General features: G+C 32.7%; 3 protein-coding genes across 4 annotated transcripts; 2 read left to right on the forward strand and 1 right to left on the reverse strand.

Annotated features, from left to right (window-relative positions):
• Positions 1-8,282: 8,282 nt before the first annotated feature.
• LOC123211418 (LYR motif-containing protein 4) lies at positions 8,283-8,827 on the forward strand. Its single transcript, XM_044630136.1, has one exon. It carries the CDS (start codon positions 8,411-8,413, stop codon positions 8,699-8,701), a length of 291 nt encoding a protein of 96 aa, XP_044486071.1. The 5' UTR covers positions 8,283-8,410; the 3' UTR covers positions 8,702-8,827.
• Positions 8,828-8,934: 107 nt separating this feature from the next.
• LOC123211417 (SNAP25 homologous protein SNAP33-like) lies at positions 8,935-12,938 on the forward strand. 2 transcript variants are annotated; one of them, XM_044630133.1, is made up of 6 exons: positions 8,935-10,652; positions 11,167-11,260; positions 11,488-11,618; positions 11,865-11,962; positions 12,185-12,333; positions 12,805-12,938. In XM_044630133.1, the coding sequence occupies exons 1-5, from the start codon at positions 10,158-10,160 to the stop codon at positions 12,282-12,284; spliced, it is 918 nt and encodes a 305-aa protein (XP_044486068.1). In that variant the 5' UTR covers positions 8,935-10,157; the 3' UTR covers positions 12,285-12,333; positions 12,805-12,938. The 2 variants fall into 2 exon arrangements, with proteins under 2 accessions (XP_044486068.1, XP_044486069.1); XM_044630134.1 differs by lacking the exon at positions 12,805-12,938 and having other exon boundaries at positions 8,935-9,102; positions 10,109-10,652; positions 12,185-12,386.
• A 4,721-nt stretch (positions 12,939-17,659) lies between these two features.
• On the reverse strand, positions 17,660-19,762 carry LOC123212384 (zinc finger protein ZAT4-like). Its single transcript, XM_044631499.1, has one exon. The coding sequence runs from the start codon at positions 19,356-19,358 to the stop codon at positions 17,826-17,828; it is 1,533 nt and encodes a 510-aa protein (XP_044487434.1). The 5' UTR covers positions 19,359-19,762; the 3' UTR covers positions 17,660-17,825.
• Between the last annotated feature and the right edge of the window lie 1,135 nt (positions 19,763-20,897).

Genomic DNA, 20,897 nt, shown 5'->3' on the forward strand with positions numbered 1-20,897 from the left:
TTGGGGAATCAGGGGTACATATAAACAGGTTCGTAATTTTTGCTATTAAGAAAGACAAGAGACTTAAACTAGAGTTAAAACTCACTTAATAAAAATTACGGGGAAAGGAATTAAAGTTCGTTCTAAAGTGAAATTTGAAGATTTAGCAGAAATGAGAAAATTGAATGATGAAGCTACCAAAAGGATTTATAATTCTCAATCTAAGCAAGTGTCGTTGTTTAGTAGTACTACTAATATCAGTCAATCATTGTCTTTATCCTTATCATCACCAAGTAGGTTAAATCCTTTTTTAAAGAAGAAAAAAGTTGATGATTCTCATATTGCTAAATCTTTCAACATACAAATTAGAACTTAATTAGATAAAAAAATTTCTAAAATGTTTTACACTGGTGGTCTTCCTTTTAATTTTGCTAGGAATTCAAACTATATTAGTGTTTTTTCATCTACAACTAATCATTCATTGGGTGGATATGTGCCTTCTAAGTATAACAAATTAAGAACTACACTATTTCAACAAGAGAAAACAAATGTGAAGAAGTTATTGGAACCTATTAAAAACACTTGGATGGAAAAAGGTGTTATTATTGTTAGTGATAGATGAAGTGACCCACAAATAAGGCCTTTAGTTAACTTCATGGTTGTTTGTAAATCTGGCCCGATGTTTATTAAAGTTGTTAATTATGTAGGTGAAGTTAAAGATAAATATTTTATTGCTAAATTGTTGAAGGAGATAATTGATGAAATTGGTTATAAAAAGGTAGTTCAAGTAATAATTAATAATACTAAAAATTGTAAAGGTGCTGGGGAAATCATAGAAGACATATTTCCACATATTGATTAGATTCTATATGTTGTGCATACTTTGAATCTAGCTTTGAAAAATATTAGTGCGGTTAAAAATGTGAAATCTAATCAAGAGACATATAATAAATGTCATTGGATAACTGATGTTCATGGTGATGTTATGGTAATTAAAAATTTCACAATGAACCATTCAATGCAATTGACTAAATTTAACCGATTTAGTCATTTGAAATTACTTTTAGTTGTGGATACTTATTTTGCTTCTATTGTTGTTATGCTTAAAAGATTTAAATTAATTAAAAGTGCTTTAGAATTAATGATTGTAAGTAAACAATGGGACAATATAGGGAAGATGATCAAGGCAAAACAAGATTTGTTTGTGATAAGGTGTTGGATGAGAATTAATGGGCAAAAGTCAATTACATTTTTGCTTTTACTACATGATTTATGATATGATTCGAGTATGTGATACAAATAAGCTATGTATTCATGTGGTTTATAAGTATTAAGATTCTATGATTAAAAAGGTTAAATTGGTTATTTATGAACATGAAGGAAAGTTTCCAACCTAAGATTCTCCCTTCTATTTGATGGTCTACAATATTCTTTATGATCATTGGGCAAAAAATAATAGTCCACTCTATTATCTAGCTCATTCATTGAATTCAAGGTAAATATCTATTAGAATTATATATTTTTTTCATACTCATTTTATATATTTATTTATTAAATTGGGTATTAATTTGTTAACTATTTGATATATATCTATAAGAATTATATATATTTTTATACTCATTTTATATATTTATTTATTAAATTAGGTATTAATTTGTTAACTATTTGATATATTTATTATTTGTGAAAGTTTTATAGTGAAAAATGACTTCAAGGAGATGAAGGTAAAGTGTTTCCTTATATAAATATGGAAGTATCCATTGAGAGGAATAAATGTTGTAAAAGAATCTTTTCTGAAGATAGGTGTTTTAAAACATTAGACAAGTATGCTAACTTCTCTCTCAAAAATGGGTTGTTGAGGATCCTAACTTAATTAGTGCTAGATTTAACATAGAACCGATGGAATGGTGGGCATGTTGTGATTTAAATGCTCTATTGCTTCAAAAGTTAGCATTTAGAGTACTCGAACAACTTAGTTTCTCCTCTTGTTGTGAAAGAAATTGAAGTACTTTTTCCTTCATTCATTTAGTTAGGAGGCATAAATTAATTCTAAAATATGCAAAAAGCTTGGTTTTTGTTCATAATAGTCTTCGTTTATTGTCAACGGTCAACTCTAAGTATTATGATGGTAAGGAGAAGATGTGGAATGTTGGTGGAGATGACTTTGGGAATATGGAGAATGTAGGAGTTCTTCAATTAACCAAACTCTCATTAGATGAACCAGAATTACAGTCTGTCTTTTTTTATGAAGATGCTAATGACATAATAGATAAGGAGAATGATCAAATAGAGAAAATATAATAAATATTTTACTATTTTACTATTTTACTATTTTTTTAATTTTTTAATTATATTTTATTTAATGACTTTAATATTGAACTTTAGAAATTATTATTTTGATGAAATAATATTGAGTTTGTAGATTGGTTTATTTACATTTTAATATAATAAATTGATTTATATATATGTTTATTTTCTATTTTAAAAGATAAATATATAAATATTGATTTAATTTATACACACATGTTTCAAGAACTTGAGTTCATAATTTATTTTTGGTATGAAATTATTTTATCATATGTTGTTATAAATTGGTTGGACAAAATCAATTGTTGTATTTTTTTAATTAAAACACATGTTACTTTATTTTTTTTATAAAAATTTGATATTTATAAAAAAAACCTATATTTTCCATATTTGCATGTTTCCCTATGTTTCTATTTCTTACTTTTTTGAGAAAATACGTTTTGATGTTTTTGTTTCGGTATTTTGGTGTTTCTATTTTTGTGCTACTTAGAGACCCATCGTAAAACCTTATGTAACCAAATGCTCCTAAAGGGGGTGAATAGAAGTTTTCAAAAATAATATGGAATTAAAATTTAGGCATGCAATCGAATTTAATCAATAAATCTAAGTGACAATTAAATAATATAAGTGCAATAAATTAAAAGATTAATGGAAAAAGAATGTTCAAAAATTTACCATGGTTCAAAGCTTCTATATCAAACCTTCTTCATCGATTTCTTTAAGGCAACCCTTTAAAGTTCCACCATTTTTGTCTCAACTAATAGACTAGTTTCTTAAGGACTGCATTCTAGTTGTTTAGGATTTTGTGTATACTTATTGATCTATGAGTTTTCTCTTTACAATAGTTTATATAAAATTTTACCAAGTATGATGAATACAAAGTTTGTAAGGCTTTTAGCCTCTCAACTAGGCTAATCACATAATTGAATTCACGCACTCTAATAGGATATTATTTATGCTCTAAGAGAGTAAAGATTGGTAAAAAGTTGTGAGCTTTTGAATATATTTCTTAGCTTGATTTCTCTTATGGAACTCCAACCTTTGAATATTCTCCAAAGGCTTGCTTTTATACTTGATTCTCGAAGAAAGATACAAGCTAGTTGTTTAGATTGAAATTGTAGCCAGTTAGTATGAAAATATCTTCGAATTTGTTCTATAGAGTCTAAGGAATAAACATTCTTATTTTTGGAATAGATGTTCTTGAACAAAAGTTTTTGAATTTTAAAAAGCTCTGAACTTCAACTAATAAAACTTTTTTCATCTTGCAATTGAAACGAGTATTTAAGTTCTCTGAAATATGTCTTCCATTCTTAGTTGAAATTGTCCAACTTTAACAGGATAATGAATGACCTTAAGAATGGTATTTTTCTTTGTGAACAAGTTGAGGATTGTTTTAAGAAAATAGTGTTCCATATATGGAGTGAACATTCTGAACTTGGATTTCAATTTTCTTCAAAATGTCCAAATAATTAAATGACTTCCTTCAATGAACTTGATCTTAATTTTCTTGAGCCTAAATGGTCATTCATCCTTTGTAACAGGTGTTCTAGAGTTAATATTAGTTTTCTTCAATCTTGGTAGAGTCTTGAATGACTTGCTAATGTGAGTTGTTCTTGACTTGAAATCTTCAAGAACAGGCATTGCATTTTCAATCTTCAAATTTACTTGAATTCGAGTAGAATTATGAACAATCAAGGAAATGAGGTCGGTCGTTACTTGAACAAACAACTTTGAAGTGGAATAAGCTTTTTTTTATTATTTGTGTAATAGGCGTTCTAAGCACTTCTTCGCAATATTTCTACACTATCGTACTTAAGCAAAATTTGATCATATGACATAAGTTATACCTTAATTCAATTTTGTTTAGTTTGTCCTATAAAAACACATAAAGTTTCCATATGGAGGAAACACAACAATATGACGATTGAGTTAGATAAGTAAAGTCGTACCATTGTACACACACCAGACGTGACTTCCTTGTTGATCATTACAACATACGTGATTTTTAGATGCCATTGGTGACCCTAGGCTAAAGGCTACAGGATGACATAAATGTATATTTACTTGCCAATCTTGGTTATTTGTTATATAACATATATGTTGTTAGGATGCTATTTTCATTTCAACAACAATTGCATTAGACTCGACAATGGACCATGTTGGCCCGTGGGTCGACATGGCATGAGGTTGGAAAAGCTTGACATGGGGAGTGAGACCTGTAAAATTGCAAGTTGTGACAAGGCCTACTTAAGGCTGCCATGTTAGGGACTGGTAAAGGAGGCCTACGAGATCACTTGACACAACCTATAAAATTATAAAGTATTATAAAAAAATTAAAAATATATAAAACATGTATTAAAAATTAAATTTTGATAGGTCAAACTTATGAAAAGCTTGCGAAGGCTTGACCTAAGGGCTATGGGTCATGTCCTAAGCATTGGTTTAGCAACAACGTACCAACATGGCTTATGGCATGGTGGACCATGTGAGATTAGGCATGACTCGATCCAACCTAGCCTATGACAAGTCTAATTTGGATGGTTACCTGGGCATGCTGTGTTGTCATCAATAGTTAGCCATTGACAGAGTTCATCTTGATTAGACAACAGTTGATACCATCTTTATTTCCTATTTGCCAATGACCATATGAGACAATGTGATCATAAGGGATGACCACAGGTGGCCATGTGCACTACTAAATGCTATCTATGGGACGATTGTTGGCAAACATTTTTATCCATGGAGTTCATGGATAAAGTAATATTCACTTATTTCTTTGTAAAGAAAAGTAAGCAATATTGATGTAATTATTACTAATTATGTAAAATTTGTTGTAGATATATATTCTAATCAAGGCCAAACGACTATTTCCCACCCAAGGTTTGATCTTTTCTCAAATTCCCACCCTTTAACTATGAAAACACCAAACACTCACCCATGACCAGTTAACTTTAACAGAATTCTAACGCCTGAAAATTTTATCTCCTTTTGCCCCCCTAAACTTTAAATACTAAAATACTAGAATTCACTAATATATAAATCATCCTATATTGAATTGTTATTCCGTTACTAGATTGTAATAAATCTTCCAATCCAGATGTATGAATTCGTAGTACCATAATCCTCTTAAGGTTTGGATCTTTCAGAATGACCATGTATTTTGATTGGATCATCCTATAAGAGGCTCTTAAAGTTAAGTTGACATAAAATCCTCAAATTAATGCTTTAGTAAAAGTGGTCCACCTTCTATCTAGTAATACAACTTGGATAAAAACATTCATATCATCACAAAATAAGTCTTATACATGAACTTGCACAACTTTTAGTTGTACATAATGATACTTATTGTTTGCCTATTTTATAAGTTCACACACCTTTAGTAACCATTCATCATTTGACAAAATGATTTTCCCTTCATTTGTTTGGGTTAAGGCTACTCTAACAGGTTTTTCATGTACATCTTCTAGTCCTCGAGCCTGAAATATCTATCATGAAGTTTTTTCAAATACTTCTTTTGGAGAAAACTTTGAAATTATCCATTTATTTGGGCTTACTAATATATTCTTATGGCTAGTAGATGAGTTAATTATCGATTCTGATAATTAGAGGAATTCATATATTAATTTTAATAATATTTTTTCCACCAACATTTGAATTAGTCATTTGAGACATTAGACATTTCTCTTCAATTTAAAAAAAAAATTAAAACCTAAAAAAGAAAAAACTAAATGGTCAAGGCAGTGTTAGCTAGGCAAGATCTTCACTAAATTGTACGGACGGTTATGCAATTTGGCTAAATTCACATTTGAGATCATAGTAGTCGAATCATGTATCAAAAACTTAATTTTACGTATTGTGTATCGACAAACACCTTTAATTTTATGTATAATACAACTTTTGAAAAATAAAATAATAAAAATATAATTGACACATCATCATTTTGAAAAATATTACAAACACTTATGAAATTTTAAAATTTCTAATATATATCCCTATTATATTATCATTTTCTCTAAAAAGTGTATCAATCTATATCGTAAAATATGTACGGTATCAATCACGATATATCTCATGATACATATTATTTTTCATCTGTATTATATCGTATCGTAAGATACGTATTGTATATTATAAGATACTGATAATTATGTTTGAGATAGTATAATCTAATCAAATCTTATTATCGTGAGTGTGATTTAAACCAAATCATATGGTGCAATTTGACCAAAATCGTGCCTGAATGTCGCATGTGACTATTTTTTTTAATTTTTAAGTGGTTTTCCTTATAATTATTAACCTCAAAATTTATATGAACTATAGGTGTATTTAATAAAGTTTTGAACAAAAATTATTAAGTAGCTTCAATAATATATGAAGTGGTTTTACAAGCATGACAAAGATTCAAACCTAAATTTTTTCTCTGAAAATTAAAATACTTTACTAATTTTGCTAGCCTATAATATATAATATACAAAGTAAATAAAAGGTGTTTTCTCTCTTTATAACCACTATACCATGTCAATTCAAAAAATTTACCATGAAACTGACTGTGGATGAAAAATTATTTTAATATAATTACATGGGTGGGAATGTAAATGTGGCAAAGCTTAGGTGAGAAATATCATTCAGACTAATAAAAATGAGTAACCATGTTTTAGATGTATAATATTTCAATTTTTTGGGTGAAACTGGAAAGTAATAACCAAAGATTGATGTAGCTGAGAATAAATAAAGTTGGTCTAATGATAAAAAATAAATAAAATAAAATGCCATGAATAATTTATTTGACTGAATCATACATTATAATCTAAGAGATATTGTTTGTGATTTTAATTTTTTCTTTTTAATCAAAGTGTGATTTTTGTTTGTTTTATAAATTGGTCAAATGACTATTTCCCACCCAAGGTTTACTTAATTGTATTATAAAGAAGAGTTAAAAAATCAATTTAATACAAACTAAAAAATTAAAATTAAAAAATATTAACACATTTATTATTCTTCATTTATTTATTTTCTAGAGTGGTGGTGAAGATGTTGAAAGATTTATTATTCTCTCACTTATTTCTCCTTGAGTCAAATAAATGTAAATCTAGAGTTATTGAAAGATTTTCATAGGAAATTAAAAACTAAAAGAGTGGTGGTGAAGATGTTGGAAGGAGAAGGATGTCTAGTGATGATGTTGTTGATGAAGATGATTGGAGGAGAAAGAGGATAACCAATGGTTGGTGGTAAAGATGACGAAAAGAGAAAAAGAATGATCGATGATAGTGTTATTGGTGAAGATAAAAAGAGAAGAAAGAGGATGACTGATAATAGCTAGTGAATGTAACAATAAGAGAAATAGGTTAATTGTCGGTGATGGTATTATTAGTAAATATAAAAGGAGAAGAAAAAAATGATTTATAGTTAATGATGAATATGTCGGGAGGAGGAAAAAGATAATCAATAATAGTGTTGATGGTCGGTAGCGAAGAACTTAAGATGATGCGACAAGAAAGAAAAAAAATTAAGTAAAAGGAGACATCTCAAACTTAAAGGTGGAAATTTGTAAATGTACCAAACCTTGGATGGGATGTGGTTATTTGGCCTTACAAATTTGTTGCATGTGTTAATATTTTATGCAAAATAAATAAATAAATAATGTGATGTGGCCAAAAGCATGCCGTGTTATACATTCCAATTATTTAATTAATGGGTTTTGATTTTTTGATATTATCGTAATTAACAAAGAGTATATATAAAAATAATAATTGATAAATTAAGGGTTATTTTGACATTTTAGTACAACTAAAATTTTAATAGGGATTTATTAAAATAAATTATATATATATATATATATGTATGTGTGTATGTATAAGAAGATATATAATCGTATTGGGCTCCGGTGTTTGTGTCAGAGTTGAAAAGTTCAATCATATTGGGCTTTCATTCTTTGTGTTTTGGGCTCTGATTCTGACGTCAATTTCTTACTGAACTCTCATTTTTATACTTACACTTTGGGCTTCACAACAATACTAGGGTTGGGTTTCAATTAACACAGAACGGTGCGTATTACTATCTTGCAGACAAATCCAGAAGCGGAGAAGAGCCGAATTCCACCCCAGCTCCGGCGCAGCGATTAGAGATGGTGTGTTCCGGCGTAGCAGCACCCACTAGAACCGATATATTAGGTTTGTATCGGTCGCTACTACGCGTGGCGCGTGAGTTTCCCGACTACAACATAAGAGAGTACACGAAGCGCCGTACTATCGACGGGTTCCGCGAGAATAAGGACCTAACCGACTCAGAGTCGATATCGTCGGCTTATCGGGAGGGGAAGAGCCAGTTGGCCGTCGCAAAACGACAGTCTCTTGTGTACTCTCTCTACGCCCCCAATGTTAAGAGCGTCATGGAACTTGATACTACTTCTATCTAGGTTTTACAGTTTTAATCCTAATTGTTATTTATTTTGATACTCTGAGGTTTTTGTTTTTTCAATTGATGAACAACGGAAAATTATGAGTTATTGCTCTTGCTTTGAATAACACCGCGGTTTGATATAGTTCTTCTCCTTCGAATCATTTTTTGGTTGTTTGAACTATAACAATATGAGTATAGAGAAGATAGGAAATGTTAGGTGTAAATTTTATTGAATGTAAAAATCGGAATAATTCTGTGCTGTAGCAGTTTCCCTCTAAAGCAACTTTCTTAGCAGTTTCCCCTGTTTCAGAAGTCTTCACTTCACACGGTTTGTATGTGCCTTTCTTCCTTCAATCTTAGTTTCGTGCTTCCCATTTTGTGCTTGGTCTCTCTTGACTCTTGCAAGATTTTTCTCAGGTACGTACTCTGATTTTATGATTCTGTTTTTATCTTTACTTAAATCTATGCTTTAATTGCTTACAATTCGTTTCTTTTGATTCTGCTTCTTGTTTTTCGGTTTAGTTTGGTTGTGTCGTATGTGGGGTTTTTTTTTTTTTTTAATTTTCTTTTGTCTTGTTTATTTGTTGACTTGTGCTTTTGTTGTTTACATGCAATGGTCAATTTCGCCCTCGTTTACTTGGGTTCTTTCTTGTTATCCAAACAAAACCCACGTTTTCTTATTCATTGAATTTGATGTTATATGTGTTTTTCACTGTTTTGTGTTCTTATTCTTGATGTTTCAGGTACCCTGTATTTAATCGTTTGGCCTCTTTATGTTATTTCTTGTTTATGACAAAATTGGGAGAAATTTTTTTGTAATATTATGTGATCTTGTTGATTTTTTTTTTTTTTTTGGGTAAGAAACAGTAACCCAACTCAGTCAAATGATTAATATCATTTATCATTTATCATTTTAGTTAATTTCTTACACTTTTTATCTAAAACTTAACAATTAGGATCATAATTACTTATCACTTTTTTTTTCTTATGTTACAAAAGAATTGAAGCCATGAGTATGGAGTTACTAAATGTTCAATTTGTAGAATATGATTGACATTTCAGTTTCTGTTTGTTTTTGGTCTTTTTAATATCTTCTCTGTTTCTTTATCTTTTCAAGTATAAATAAAGGGACAAAATTATTGGAATAAGAAGGGCCTATGCCAGTAAGTAACGTCTCAATATCCTGTTTGTATACCAATTGGTATTAAAGATTCCTTTTTCGAACTTTTTACCCTTGTATCTACCTTTCTTTTCTTTCGGTTTCTTTGAAAAGATTTTTTATTATAGAAATTTGTTCTGGTTTTCATTCTGATTGATGTTGCTTCTTTTTTGTATTTCTAGATAATACTTGACAACCTGTCTAGATTGTAACTGTTTATACCACCATAGCAATCTCACTGAAAGTCTTTCTTGATTTATCCAGGAACATTTATTGATTACTTTACAGATTCAGTTAGGATTCTACTTTAAGAATGTTTGGCTTAAAGAAATCTCCCATAAGGGTTGGTAAGCATAACTCAGCTGATCTTGGATATCAGGCTTCCTCTTGCTCCAAACCTTACGACTCTGACAATGAGTTTGACAATAAGCAGACTCTTAAACCCTCAAAAAGGACTTCTTCTGAACCCAACCTAACCACTCCAAATATGAGCACTAATCCTTTTGATGATGATGAGATAAGAAAGACTTCTCCTAGATTCTCTTATTCACATAATGCAGCTGCCAGAAACAGATACAAGAATGATTTCCATGACTCAGGTGAAATAGAGAACCAGTCAGTGCAAGAATTGGAGGACTATGCTGTTTACAAGGCCGAGGAGACTACAAAGTCAGTGAACAGTTCTCTGAAGATTGCTGAAGAGATAAGAGAGGATGCTACAAAAACTTTGATCACGTTGCATCATCAGGGTGAACAAATTACCAGGACACACCACAATGCTGCTGACATTGACCATGATCTTAGTCGGGTATAGATTTTTGTTTTTAAGTTAAACAATTAATTACAAACGGTATATAACTCATGAAAGATATACTCCCCTTGGTTTTTTTTCTTATGATATGCACATTAACACTGTTAATCTGGCCCAGGACTTTATGGTGGTATTAAGAAGCAATTAACAAAAATGAAAAATCTTGTTCCTTTAGTCATAAATTTAAAGCAATTCATTTACCTGTACCTTCTATTTTTTTTCTCATTAGTATCGGCAATTTTATGCCTGTTGCTGATTGCTAATAAGTCCTTGTCTGGTACCCTCATCAAACTGATTTGCAGACTCAAAAAGAAGAGGGAATAAAGACATGAAAGTTCTGAAATTATATTGCTGTTTAAAACAAGAAGATATGCAATATGAACTAATCATTTCCTAGTTGTATATTTCTAGGCTGACCTAAAAAGAACTTTATACTTTTTCTTTTTTCCTGCTTTGAATTGATTGTATGGATTATTGAAAACATTTTATGATTGTTCAATGCTAATATCAGGGTGAGAAGCTTTTGCGAAGCCTTGGGGGCATGTTCTCTAGGACTTGGAAGCCAAAGAAAACCTGCCCAATCATGGGCCCTGTCATAACAAGAGGTTTATTTTTCTTCCTCTACTCCTTATGATCCCCTCTGCTTATTGTGCTTTTTCAAAAGAATAAATTATACTACATTGGTTACTAGACTCATATCTGGAGAAAGAAGATTGATGGAGGTCCTTTCATATTTGTTTGTTCGTGCATTCGTTTGTTTGTTCATTAATTTTCTTGCTCTTCTCAATCTTTTCGCTAGTGTACAGCATGTGTTATGTGCTTAGTTGTGCAGATGATCCTGTCCAAAGGAAGGGTAACCACATGGTTCAGAGGGAGAAGTTGGGACTAAGTCATGCCTCCAGGGGACCAGCAAACACACAAGCACCTTTGCATGAGCCAGCAGATGCTTATCAGAAAGTTGAGGTTTGTTTTTTTTTTTTCATTATTGAAGCAATATTCTTCAGTAGGAAACGAAATTATCCATTCCATTTCACTTGAAAAGATGCTTTTCATCATTCAGTTTCTTAGTTGGTGATGGTTACAGTATGAACAGAATTTATGGCCCCATTCAATAGAAATTAGATTTGATTTATAACATTTTGTGCTGCCATGCACGTGTATTTAGACTTCTATCTCATTGTCATTATTTTGTTTTGGAGTGAGGAACAGGTGGAAAAGGCAAAGCAGGATGATGCACTTTCAGAATTAAGCAATATATTGGGAGATTTGAAAGATATGGCTATCGATATGGGGTCTGAAATTGATAGGTCAGTTGTGTTGATTTGCCCACACAAATTCTTTTATAATGTTTCAAGTCTTTTTGCATCTCTTGCTTATCTCTCATGTTGAAATGTTTGGTTGGATAAAGTATGCTTCTTGACTTGTAAATTTTTTTGAGGGATTATCTGGGTAGATCCTCAGCCTTATTTAGCATACAAGGCTGTTGAACCTCAGATATCTAACCATGAATTCAACTTATCTTGCTGCAGTCAGAACAAAAAACTGGATAATATGCAAGATGATGTGGATGTGATAAATTTCCGAATGAGAGAGGTGAATGCATGCGGTCGTCGTTTGCTCGGAAAGTAGTCTTTCATATATGCTTAGTCTGCTGATACAGTCGCTGCCATCCACATACAGATTTGTATTTCTGTGTCTTCATTTTCAATAATTCTTTTCTGATTTACACTATTTACGTCTTTCTCTTTTCTTTTGTGGGCTTAAACATTCGACAACTCCAAAGTCCAAAGTGAAACTACAAGGCACCAATAAACACCATCAATAACACCAACTACATCTCGTAGAATTTTCCCCCCAAAACCAACTGGAGACCGCCTTCAAATGTTCACCTTGCAAGGAATTAACACACAAGCAAACCATTTCTACTAATAATCACAATTTTCTTTTCAAGTACTTCATCACATCATACCCAGCTGCTGCTTTGTGATCATTCTAGTAGGATTAGTCTCAAAAGAGAGTGATACTATATATATTTATTTTAGATATACAAATGTGCACATACTTGTATGTGTTATAACATAATTGGATGTTATTTTATCCTTGATTCAAAATTATCTACTCATATAATAAGACATATAAGTGTATATATATTTGTATACCTAAAGTGGATATACATAGTTTTATTGCTTAAAATAAATCTTGGAAAACAACATAGAGCTACAATGGAAATTCACAGTGCGATACAATAAACTAAAATACATGAGATGAAATTAGCATGCCCAACAATTCTATATTTTCTTCATTGAGGATAGGACTTGAGAAATCAATGAGAAATTCATGTCAGCAATCATCCACTAGCTATGGAACACTCCTTATTCAGCCACTATTAAAGAGGGAGACAAATACTTTCACTGCAATCATGTATAATCAAGATACTTCCTATTTGCATTACAATAATATCAGACTTTTATCCCTAAAGAATTCCAGACAGCCTCCTGCAACTGAAAATTTTCTTCCATTTCAGGAGAGCAAGAACAAAAAAATCCCAGCAAAGAATTCTGTTGTATATACACAATGCAGCAATTACAGCAGCAAACTTAAAATCTTTGTTCTTGCACTACGAGCAAATAATTTCTCTATCCCCATTCTACAATGACGATAGAATTTAATTAGCTATTCATCTGACAGTAAAAGTTTAAAAGACCCTATCTTCCAATATTCTAAATATGATTATGTGCTACAGCACAGAATTATTCCGATTTTTACATTCAATAAAATTTACACCTAACATTTCCTATCTTCTCTATACTCATATTGTTATAGTTCAAACAACCAAACAATGATTCGAAGGAGAAGAACTATATCAAACCGCGGTGTTATTCAAAGCAAGAGCAATAACTCATAATTTTCCGCCGTTCATCAATTAAAAAAACAAAAACCTCAGAGTATCAAAATAAATAACAATTAGGATTAAAACTGTAAAACCTAGATAGAAGTAGTATCAAGTTCCATGACGCTCTTAACTTTGGGGGCGTAGAGAGAGTACACAAGAGACTGTCGTTTTGCGACGGCCAACTGGCTCTTCCCCTCCCGATAAGCCGACGATATCGACTCTGAGTCGGTTAGGTCCTTATTCTCGCGGAACCCGTCGATAGTACAGCGCTTCGTGTACTCTCTTATGTTGTAGTCGGGAAACTCACGCGCCACGCGTAATAGCGACCGATACAAACCTAATATATCGGTTCTAGTGGGTGCTGCTACGCCGGAACACACCATCTCTAATCGCTGCGCCGGAGCTGGGGTGGAATTCGGCTCTTCTCCGCTTCTGGATTTGTCTGCAAGAGAATAACCGATTTATGGTTTTAGTAATACGCACCGTTTTTGGTCCCTGGTTACGCGTGTTTTTATTATCACAAGAGAAAGCAAAACAGACACGTTTTTACGTTAGTGTGACAAATTAAAGGGTAAGGGTTTATTCCCATATAAAGTTTACTCTTTTTTTTTTTTTGGCCAAAAGGACAACTTCCCACCCAAGGTATCTTCTCTACATTTCCCACCCGTTAACTTTGAAAAGTCTATTTACCTACCCATAGACTATTAAAAAAAACAGATTCAAGGGCAAAATCATCATTTTATCTGTAATATTAAAAATAAATTAATATTTAATCTTCTTTCCCCCCCCCCCTAACCCCTAAAAACTAACCAATTTCCCCTAGGTCAAGTTTTGAAAAATAGCATTCCCCCCCTTAGAGTGTAGTTTTCAATCCCCGACACCAAATCCAGTGCCATTTCCTACAACGAAGCCTTCCCGAGGCACCGCAATGCTCTGATGACCTCTCTTCTCTCCTCTGGAACGTTGATCATCATTGGGGATGGTGTCGGGGATTGAAAATTAAACCCTAAGGGGGGGGGGGGAATGCTATTTTTCAAAATTTGGCCTGGGGAAAAATGGTTAGTTTTTAGGGGTTAGGGGGGAAAAAGAGATAAAATTTTAAGGAGTTAGGGTTCCGTTAAATTTAACTGCTCATGAGTGAGTATTTGGTATTTTCAAAGTTAAAGGGGAGAAACTTGAGAATGCAACATATCTTGGGTGGGAAATAGTCCTTTGGCCTTTTTTTTTAGTTTTTATTTATTATTTTTTATAAATTTAAATATTTATTTATAAATTAATAAAATTTACTAGTTTTGGTAAAATTATTATTTAACTAGTTATATCAAAAAATTAAAATTTTATTTTATTTTTTTTCTAAATTTTAAAAACTAGTAATTTTTCTTCAAATTAAAGTTTTAAAAAATTATATTTTCCCTCGTAGAGTTTCAAATTTTCAATGAGTTTTTCTTGCAAACATCCACCTTCCTCAACGCTCTCCCAACAAAGTCTTTTACTTTCCAACGTTGTCTCTCTTTCTCGATCATCTCTTGATGCACTGTTCATCATCATCTAGACGACGACGAATCATTCAAATGAGGATGATTCATCTTCAAACCAATCATTCATCTAGACAACAATGAGCAGTGCATTAGGGGATGATTTGGAAAGAGAGACAACATCGGCGAAAGAGACACTTTGCTAGGAGAGTGCTAGAGAAGGTGATTGTTTGCCGAAAAAACTTACTAAAAAATTAAAACCTTAGGGAAAAAATATAACTTTTCAAAACTTTAACTTAGGGGGAAATTGTTTGTTTTTAGAGTTTAAATAGGAAAATGTGATAAAATTTTAAAATTAACGGATTTGATTAATTTTAACCGTTTGTAGGTGAATATTTGAGTTTTTAAAAAATAATGGTGAATATTATGAAGAGAGTAAACTTTGGTGGGAATAAATCCTTTGGCCTTAATTAAATTTTTCCAACCCAAGGTTTGCTCCAAAACCTTTTCCACCCACCCAATGCATAAATCATACTCTCCAACCCAAAATGTAACTCCCAAAAAAAAAAAAAAACACTAATGCTATAAAGGGTAAAATAATAATTTTACTGTCCAAAAATTTAAAAAATTAAAAAGAATAATCTTACGTTTTAAAAAGGCCAAACGACTATTTCCCACCCAAGGTATGTTGAAATGTCAAGTTTCCACCTTTTATCTTTGATAATACCAAACACCCACTCATGAGCAGTTAAAATTAACGGTGGTAAAGATAAAATCATCATTTTCTCTATAATATTAAAAATAAACTAAAATATAAGCTATTTTTGCCCCTCTAAACTTTAAAAACTAAAATTTTCTCTAAGTTTAAGTTTTGAAAAATGGCAGTTTCACCATAGGGTTTCTTTTTGAAATCTCTGGCAACATCTCCGGCTCCGTTGCTGACAGCCTCTCCCTCTTGAAGCATCATCTTCTTTCGGAGATTTCTTTCCTCCTATTTGAAGCTCCGATCGGCGTCGCAGACACCTTCCCAGAAGAAGACCTCTAGGAAGACGACAACTTCGTCTTCGTCTGGGAAGACGAAGTTTTTCGTCTTCATCTTCCAAGGCGTCTCTGACATCGATCGGGGCTCCAAATGGGAGGAAAGAGATCGCCCGAAGGAGATGATGCTTCGGGAGAGAAAGGCCGTCGACAATGAAGCCAGAGATGTCATTGGAGATTTCAAAAGGAAACCCTAGGGTGAAACTGCTATTTTTTAAAACTTAGATTGGGAGAAACTTTTAGTTTTTAAAATTTAAGGGATAAAAATAGATAAAATTTCAAGGGGTTAAGGTTCCGTTAATTTTAACTGCTCATGGGTGGGTGTTTGGTATTATCAAAGATAAATGGTAGAAACTTAACATTTCAACATACCTTGGGTGGGAAATAGTCCTTTGGCCTTTTAAAAATGATAACTTAACCTTTTTATGAGTTTCAAAACTTATAATTTAGTTAATACTATTCAAGTTTAAAAACTCTAGCTTCCATTTTTTGAATGAAATCTTACCATTGCCACTATTTTTGCAGTATTACCATCATCACAATCATCTCAACAACCTACAATCCTTGTAATCTTTTTCAATCACAGAAGCAAATCTCATGTCTAATCAAAGTGCACAGTTAGGTGCAATATGGACGTCTAAAATCAAGCCTATAACAAGATTGGGTCATTACCATCAAAATGTAGGTTGTGTACCAATTCATCAATTCCATAAATATGTCAACCTCAAAGTGTATGCCTTGGATGACTCATAGTAGATCAACTTTACCACAAACCCAATGTTATGTTTTTTAAGTTGATTAGAATATATATCTACAAAAAATTTTACATAATTAGTAATAATTACATCAATATTGCTTACTTTTCTTTATAAAGAAATAAGTGAATATTACTTTATCCATGAACTCCATGAATAAAAATGTTTGCCGGCAATCGTCTCATAAATAGCATTTAGTAGTGCACATGGCCACCTGTGGTCATCCCTCGTGGTCACATTGTCTCATATGGTCATTGGCAAATAGGAAATAAAGGTGGTATCAATTGTTGTCTAATCAAGGTGAACTCTGTCAATGGCCAACTATTGATGACAACATAGCATGCCCAGGTAACCATCCAAATTAGACTTGTCATAGGCTAGGTTGGATCGAGTCATGCCTAATTTCACATAGTCCACCATGCCATAAGCCATGTTGGTGCGTTGTTGCTAAACCAATGCTTAGGACATGACCCATAGCCCTTAGGTCAAGCCTTCACAAGCTTTTCATAAGTTTGACCCATCCAAAATTAATTTTTAATACATGTTTTATATATTTTTAATTTTTTTAGTATTTTCAAACCCAGATGTGTCTTTATACATGTTTTGTATTTTCAAACCCAGACCTATACCCAGATGTGTTTTTTATATTTTCCATGACCTCATTTATCCAATTTTTGACACTTCAGTCCTTTCTTTTCTTTTTTTTTTTTTTTTTCCAAGAGAAAATCCTGGTCTACAAGGACAAAACAGATTGAATAGGTGGCAAATTTGCAGGAATGGAGACTTTATTGTATGAGCAAAGTGTAAAGAGAAAACAGACAGAAAATGAAGTGACAAAGAGAAACTAACAAGTGTGCATAGTGTTTATAGAAAGTCTTAATGGTTCAAAAGACCTTGGAGTATTCTTGAATGTGTAAAAGAATGAATGAAATAATAAGCAGAGAATTTTTCTGTACACTCTTGAATTTTATTGAATAACTGGTTAAAGCATGGCCAGGGACCAAGAGGGTCAGTTAGAGATTAAGCCAACAAGTGCTTCATGCTTGTGGCTGCTAGCTATCCACCATGGCTTGGATCCCAGATGAGCATTGCTGCTATCTTCTTCAACGGGAGCAGGCAGATTAAGATCAAGAATGCTTCGAATTTCGGGTATTGGTTTTTCAATAACAATGGTTGGATTGTTCCTAGCTTCATTGGCATTGATTAAATGGGATCTCTTGTGACCACCCAATGCTTGGCCTGATGAGAAAACTTTTAGGCAAATTGGGCACTCATGCCTTTTCTTTATTGCCCCATAACTTGTGTCAGCTCTCTCATCACAATCTGCAATTGAGTGATCAGTTTCAGTCTCATTGATCATGGAATTGATGATCTTACTATCTGGTGTTGGGTCAGGGGAGAGTTCTGTTTCAATACTAGTCTCGCTGCTATTGATTTTCGAAGCGAATTTGATCTTTTTATGGCTAGCTCTATGACCACCAAGAGCTTGGTATGAATGGAAGATCTTGTTGCAAGTAGTACACTCAAATTTGCTTCTCTTTTGAGAATGCTTGTGGAGTTCAGTTTCCAAAACATCAGTTGTTGATGAATCAGGAAGCTTTTTCTTGTTCGAATTGAACTTATTACTGGAACCCAATTGAGCGTGATCTGATTCAGTTTCCTTCACTGAATTTCTCCCCAATTCAACTTCAGAATTTTCATCTCCATATAGATAATGCAATTGTGACTTCTTTGTTCCATCTTTCTCGACAAATCCATCAACAGAATACTCAGAGTGTCTCCCTTCAAATTGGAAGTTCTCTGAATCTACAAAACCAGACGTCGACTTCTTTTTGAGCATTTTCAACTTCACAACCTCATCAACACTACAAACAGAATTCTTAACCTCATTTTTAGCTTCGAAATACTCAGAATTATTATTAGAAGATTCAGCAATAGAATTCAACCCACCTCTAGGGCCTACATCCCTCGAAAGCATCATCAAGCACATAGCAACCTCTTCTTGTTCTTGTTGAATCTCAGACACAGAAAAGGACCTCGCAGTGACCATGTACCTTGTTCTTCGTTTTGATCGCCTTTTTCGATTTGGAGCAGCAGTCTCATTATCAGATTGGCTATCCATCACCAGCTTCTCATTACCAATAGTCCAGGAGTCTTGATCCTCAAAGCTGGTGTCTTTCTCTGATTGAGTAGAGTTCATGTTACCAACAGATGCTTTCCAAGAATGATGCCCTTTTCCACTACTCTCTTTGCAAAACTTGTCATAGATTGAACTTTCTTCATTCGAATCTGCAAGTCTTCTGGTCTTCTTGGGATTCTCTCTGAGACCATAACCAGGGGTTTCAGAGTTCCCGTAGGAGCCAATATTATTATTAACAAACGATGAGAGCTTCTTCTTCTTACTCAACTTACCAAAATCTGTAATTTCAGCTGAATTGTTGTTGATCATATGAGACCTCATGTGACCACCTAAGGATCTACCACAAGGGAAACTTTTGCTGCAGAACTTGCAGACATGCTTAAATTCTCGATCTTCTTCCATTGATGATATGCAGAACCACAAATTCAAAGGAAAAACTCAAAGCACAGAGATCAGATAAAGCAAATGAAAAGTAGTTCAAAGAATTTGACACAATGCTAAAAAAACGGAGTTCCCAATGATAAAAACAACACACCCAGATCAGAAAATCAAGAAAGAAGGTGAAATTGAGTGAGGAAATTGTATGAGAACAAGATCTGTTTATGTTTGAACAAGAAAGTAGCAGGTAGTGAGTTAGTAAATATAAGTAGTACCAACAGCTAGCTTTTCTCTCACACACTAGCTTTTCTTGTGGTAGCTATGAAAGTTGAAGAAAAAATCAAATATGGAACTTTGTTGCTAATGATGGCGATGAACAAGCCAAAGAATAAAAATTAAAGGAGGACAAGGAGAGAAACACTAAGTGGAGTGAGCGTTTCTTTCTCAATTTCTCTCTCTTTCTCTACAATTTTCACTATTTTTAGGAGGAGAAATCCATGCATGGAAGCAAAGATAAAAAAGAGGTGTAAAGAAGAGAAAAGATAATAGCACGTGTCCTCAACTGAGAATCCTACGCCTCTACAAATCCAACGACTTACATTTCTCCATTTCAACTAAACTATTCCTTCCTTTGTCTTCTTACACACAAACAAAACAAACCCCATTTATCTGTTAAAATTTTTCTGCATTAATGTGAAAGGATTTAGCAGACCAAATTTAGTATGTTATAATTTGGTTGTGACATTTTAGGGGAAGCTGTACTTTGTGAAGATCTCTTCTTTACCTGTAAATGCATGTAAAGGAGTCTCACAATAATAAATATATGGTGGGGACGAGGCCTCAGAATTGTAGCTTTTTACTGGTGCAGCTATTATGCTGCCAACATTTTAATTCTTGAGAAGAACCCATCTGCTTATAATTAAAAATATACATATCAAACTTCCAGAATTCTTAATGGGGGAATGAAAAATCTTTGAATTTAATAGATCTAGGTGGGTAGTCTTAAGCATAGAAAGAACATGGGAACCTTCAATAAAAATAGGTTTCATGGTGGTTGATAATCCAAATGCCTTTTGGAATTCTAATTGTAGCCAATTAATTTATCTTCTTTTGTGAAATTTCACATCTTCCCAGGTTGTTAACTGCAAGAAATGTATCTAGCTCTTGAGTTTTTTCTACAATTTTGTATGAAGTCAATGTATATATTAGTATCCAAGTTAATTAATGTAAGTGGGCATCAAGTTTATTGGCCAATTTTTGACTTGGAACAATTATCACTTTGAAAAAATTAAAGATATAACTTAGAAGAAGCTGTCTGGGTTTAAAAAGATTCAGATTTGGATGTTAGCTCACGTTGTACCATAGCATATAGCATTGTCAACTAAACTAACCGGCCTTTGTTAATCCTGATCAACCCGGCTATTTGTTGTGCTAGTCGCAACTTTATTGTCTCATTAGTAACTACTAATCACATCTTGTTTGTGCTAAATCCCTCCTTTTGTGCAACCTTTGCCGGCACTTAGTACAAATTTTAGCTGTAAATTTAGAATATACATCTCCTTC

The sequence above is a fragment of the Mangifera indica genome, chromosome 3, assembly GCF_011075055.1.
Source record: "Mangifera indica cultivar Alphonso chromosome 3, CATAS_Mindica_2.1, whole genome shotgun sequence".
Classification (NCBI taxonomy): Eukaryota; Viridiplantae; Streptophyta; class Magnoliopsida; order Sapindales; family Anacardiaceae; genus Mangifera; species Mangifera indica.

Coding starts and splice junctions, on each gene's coding strand:
- LOC123211417 (XM_044630133.1), top strand. CDS start 10,158: ATGTTTGGCTTAAAGAAATCTCCCATAAGGGTTGGTAAGCATAACTCA. Junction 10,653..11,166: donor TTGACCATGATCTTAGTCGG/GTATAGATTTTT, acceptor TGCTAATATCAG/GGTGAGAAGCTTTTGCGAAG. Junction 11,963..12,184: donor ATGGGGTCTGAAATTGATAG/GTCAGTTGTGTT, acceptor ATCTTGCTGCAG/TCAGAACAAAAAACTGGATA.
- LOC123212384 (XM_044631499.1), bottom strand. CDS start 19,358: ATGGAAGAAGATCGAGAATTTAAGCATGTCTGCAAGTTCTGCAGCAAA.
- LOC123211418 (XM_044630136.1), top strand. CDS start 8,411: ATGGTGTGTTCCGGCGTAGCAGCACCCACTAGAACCGATATATTAGGT.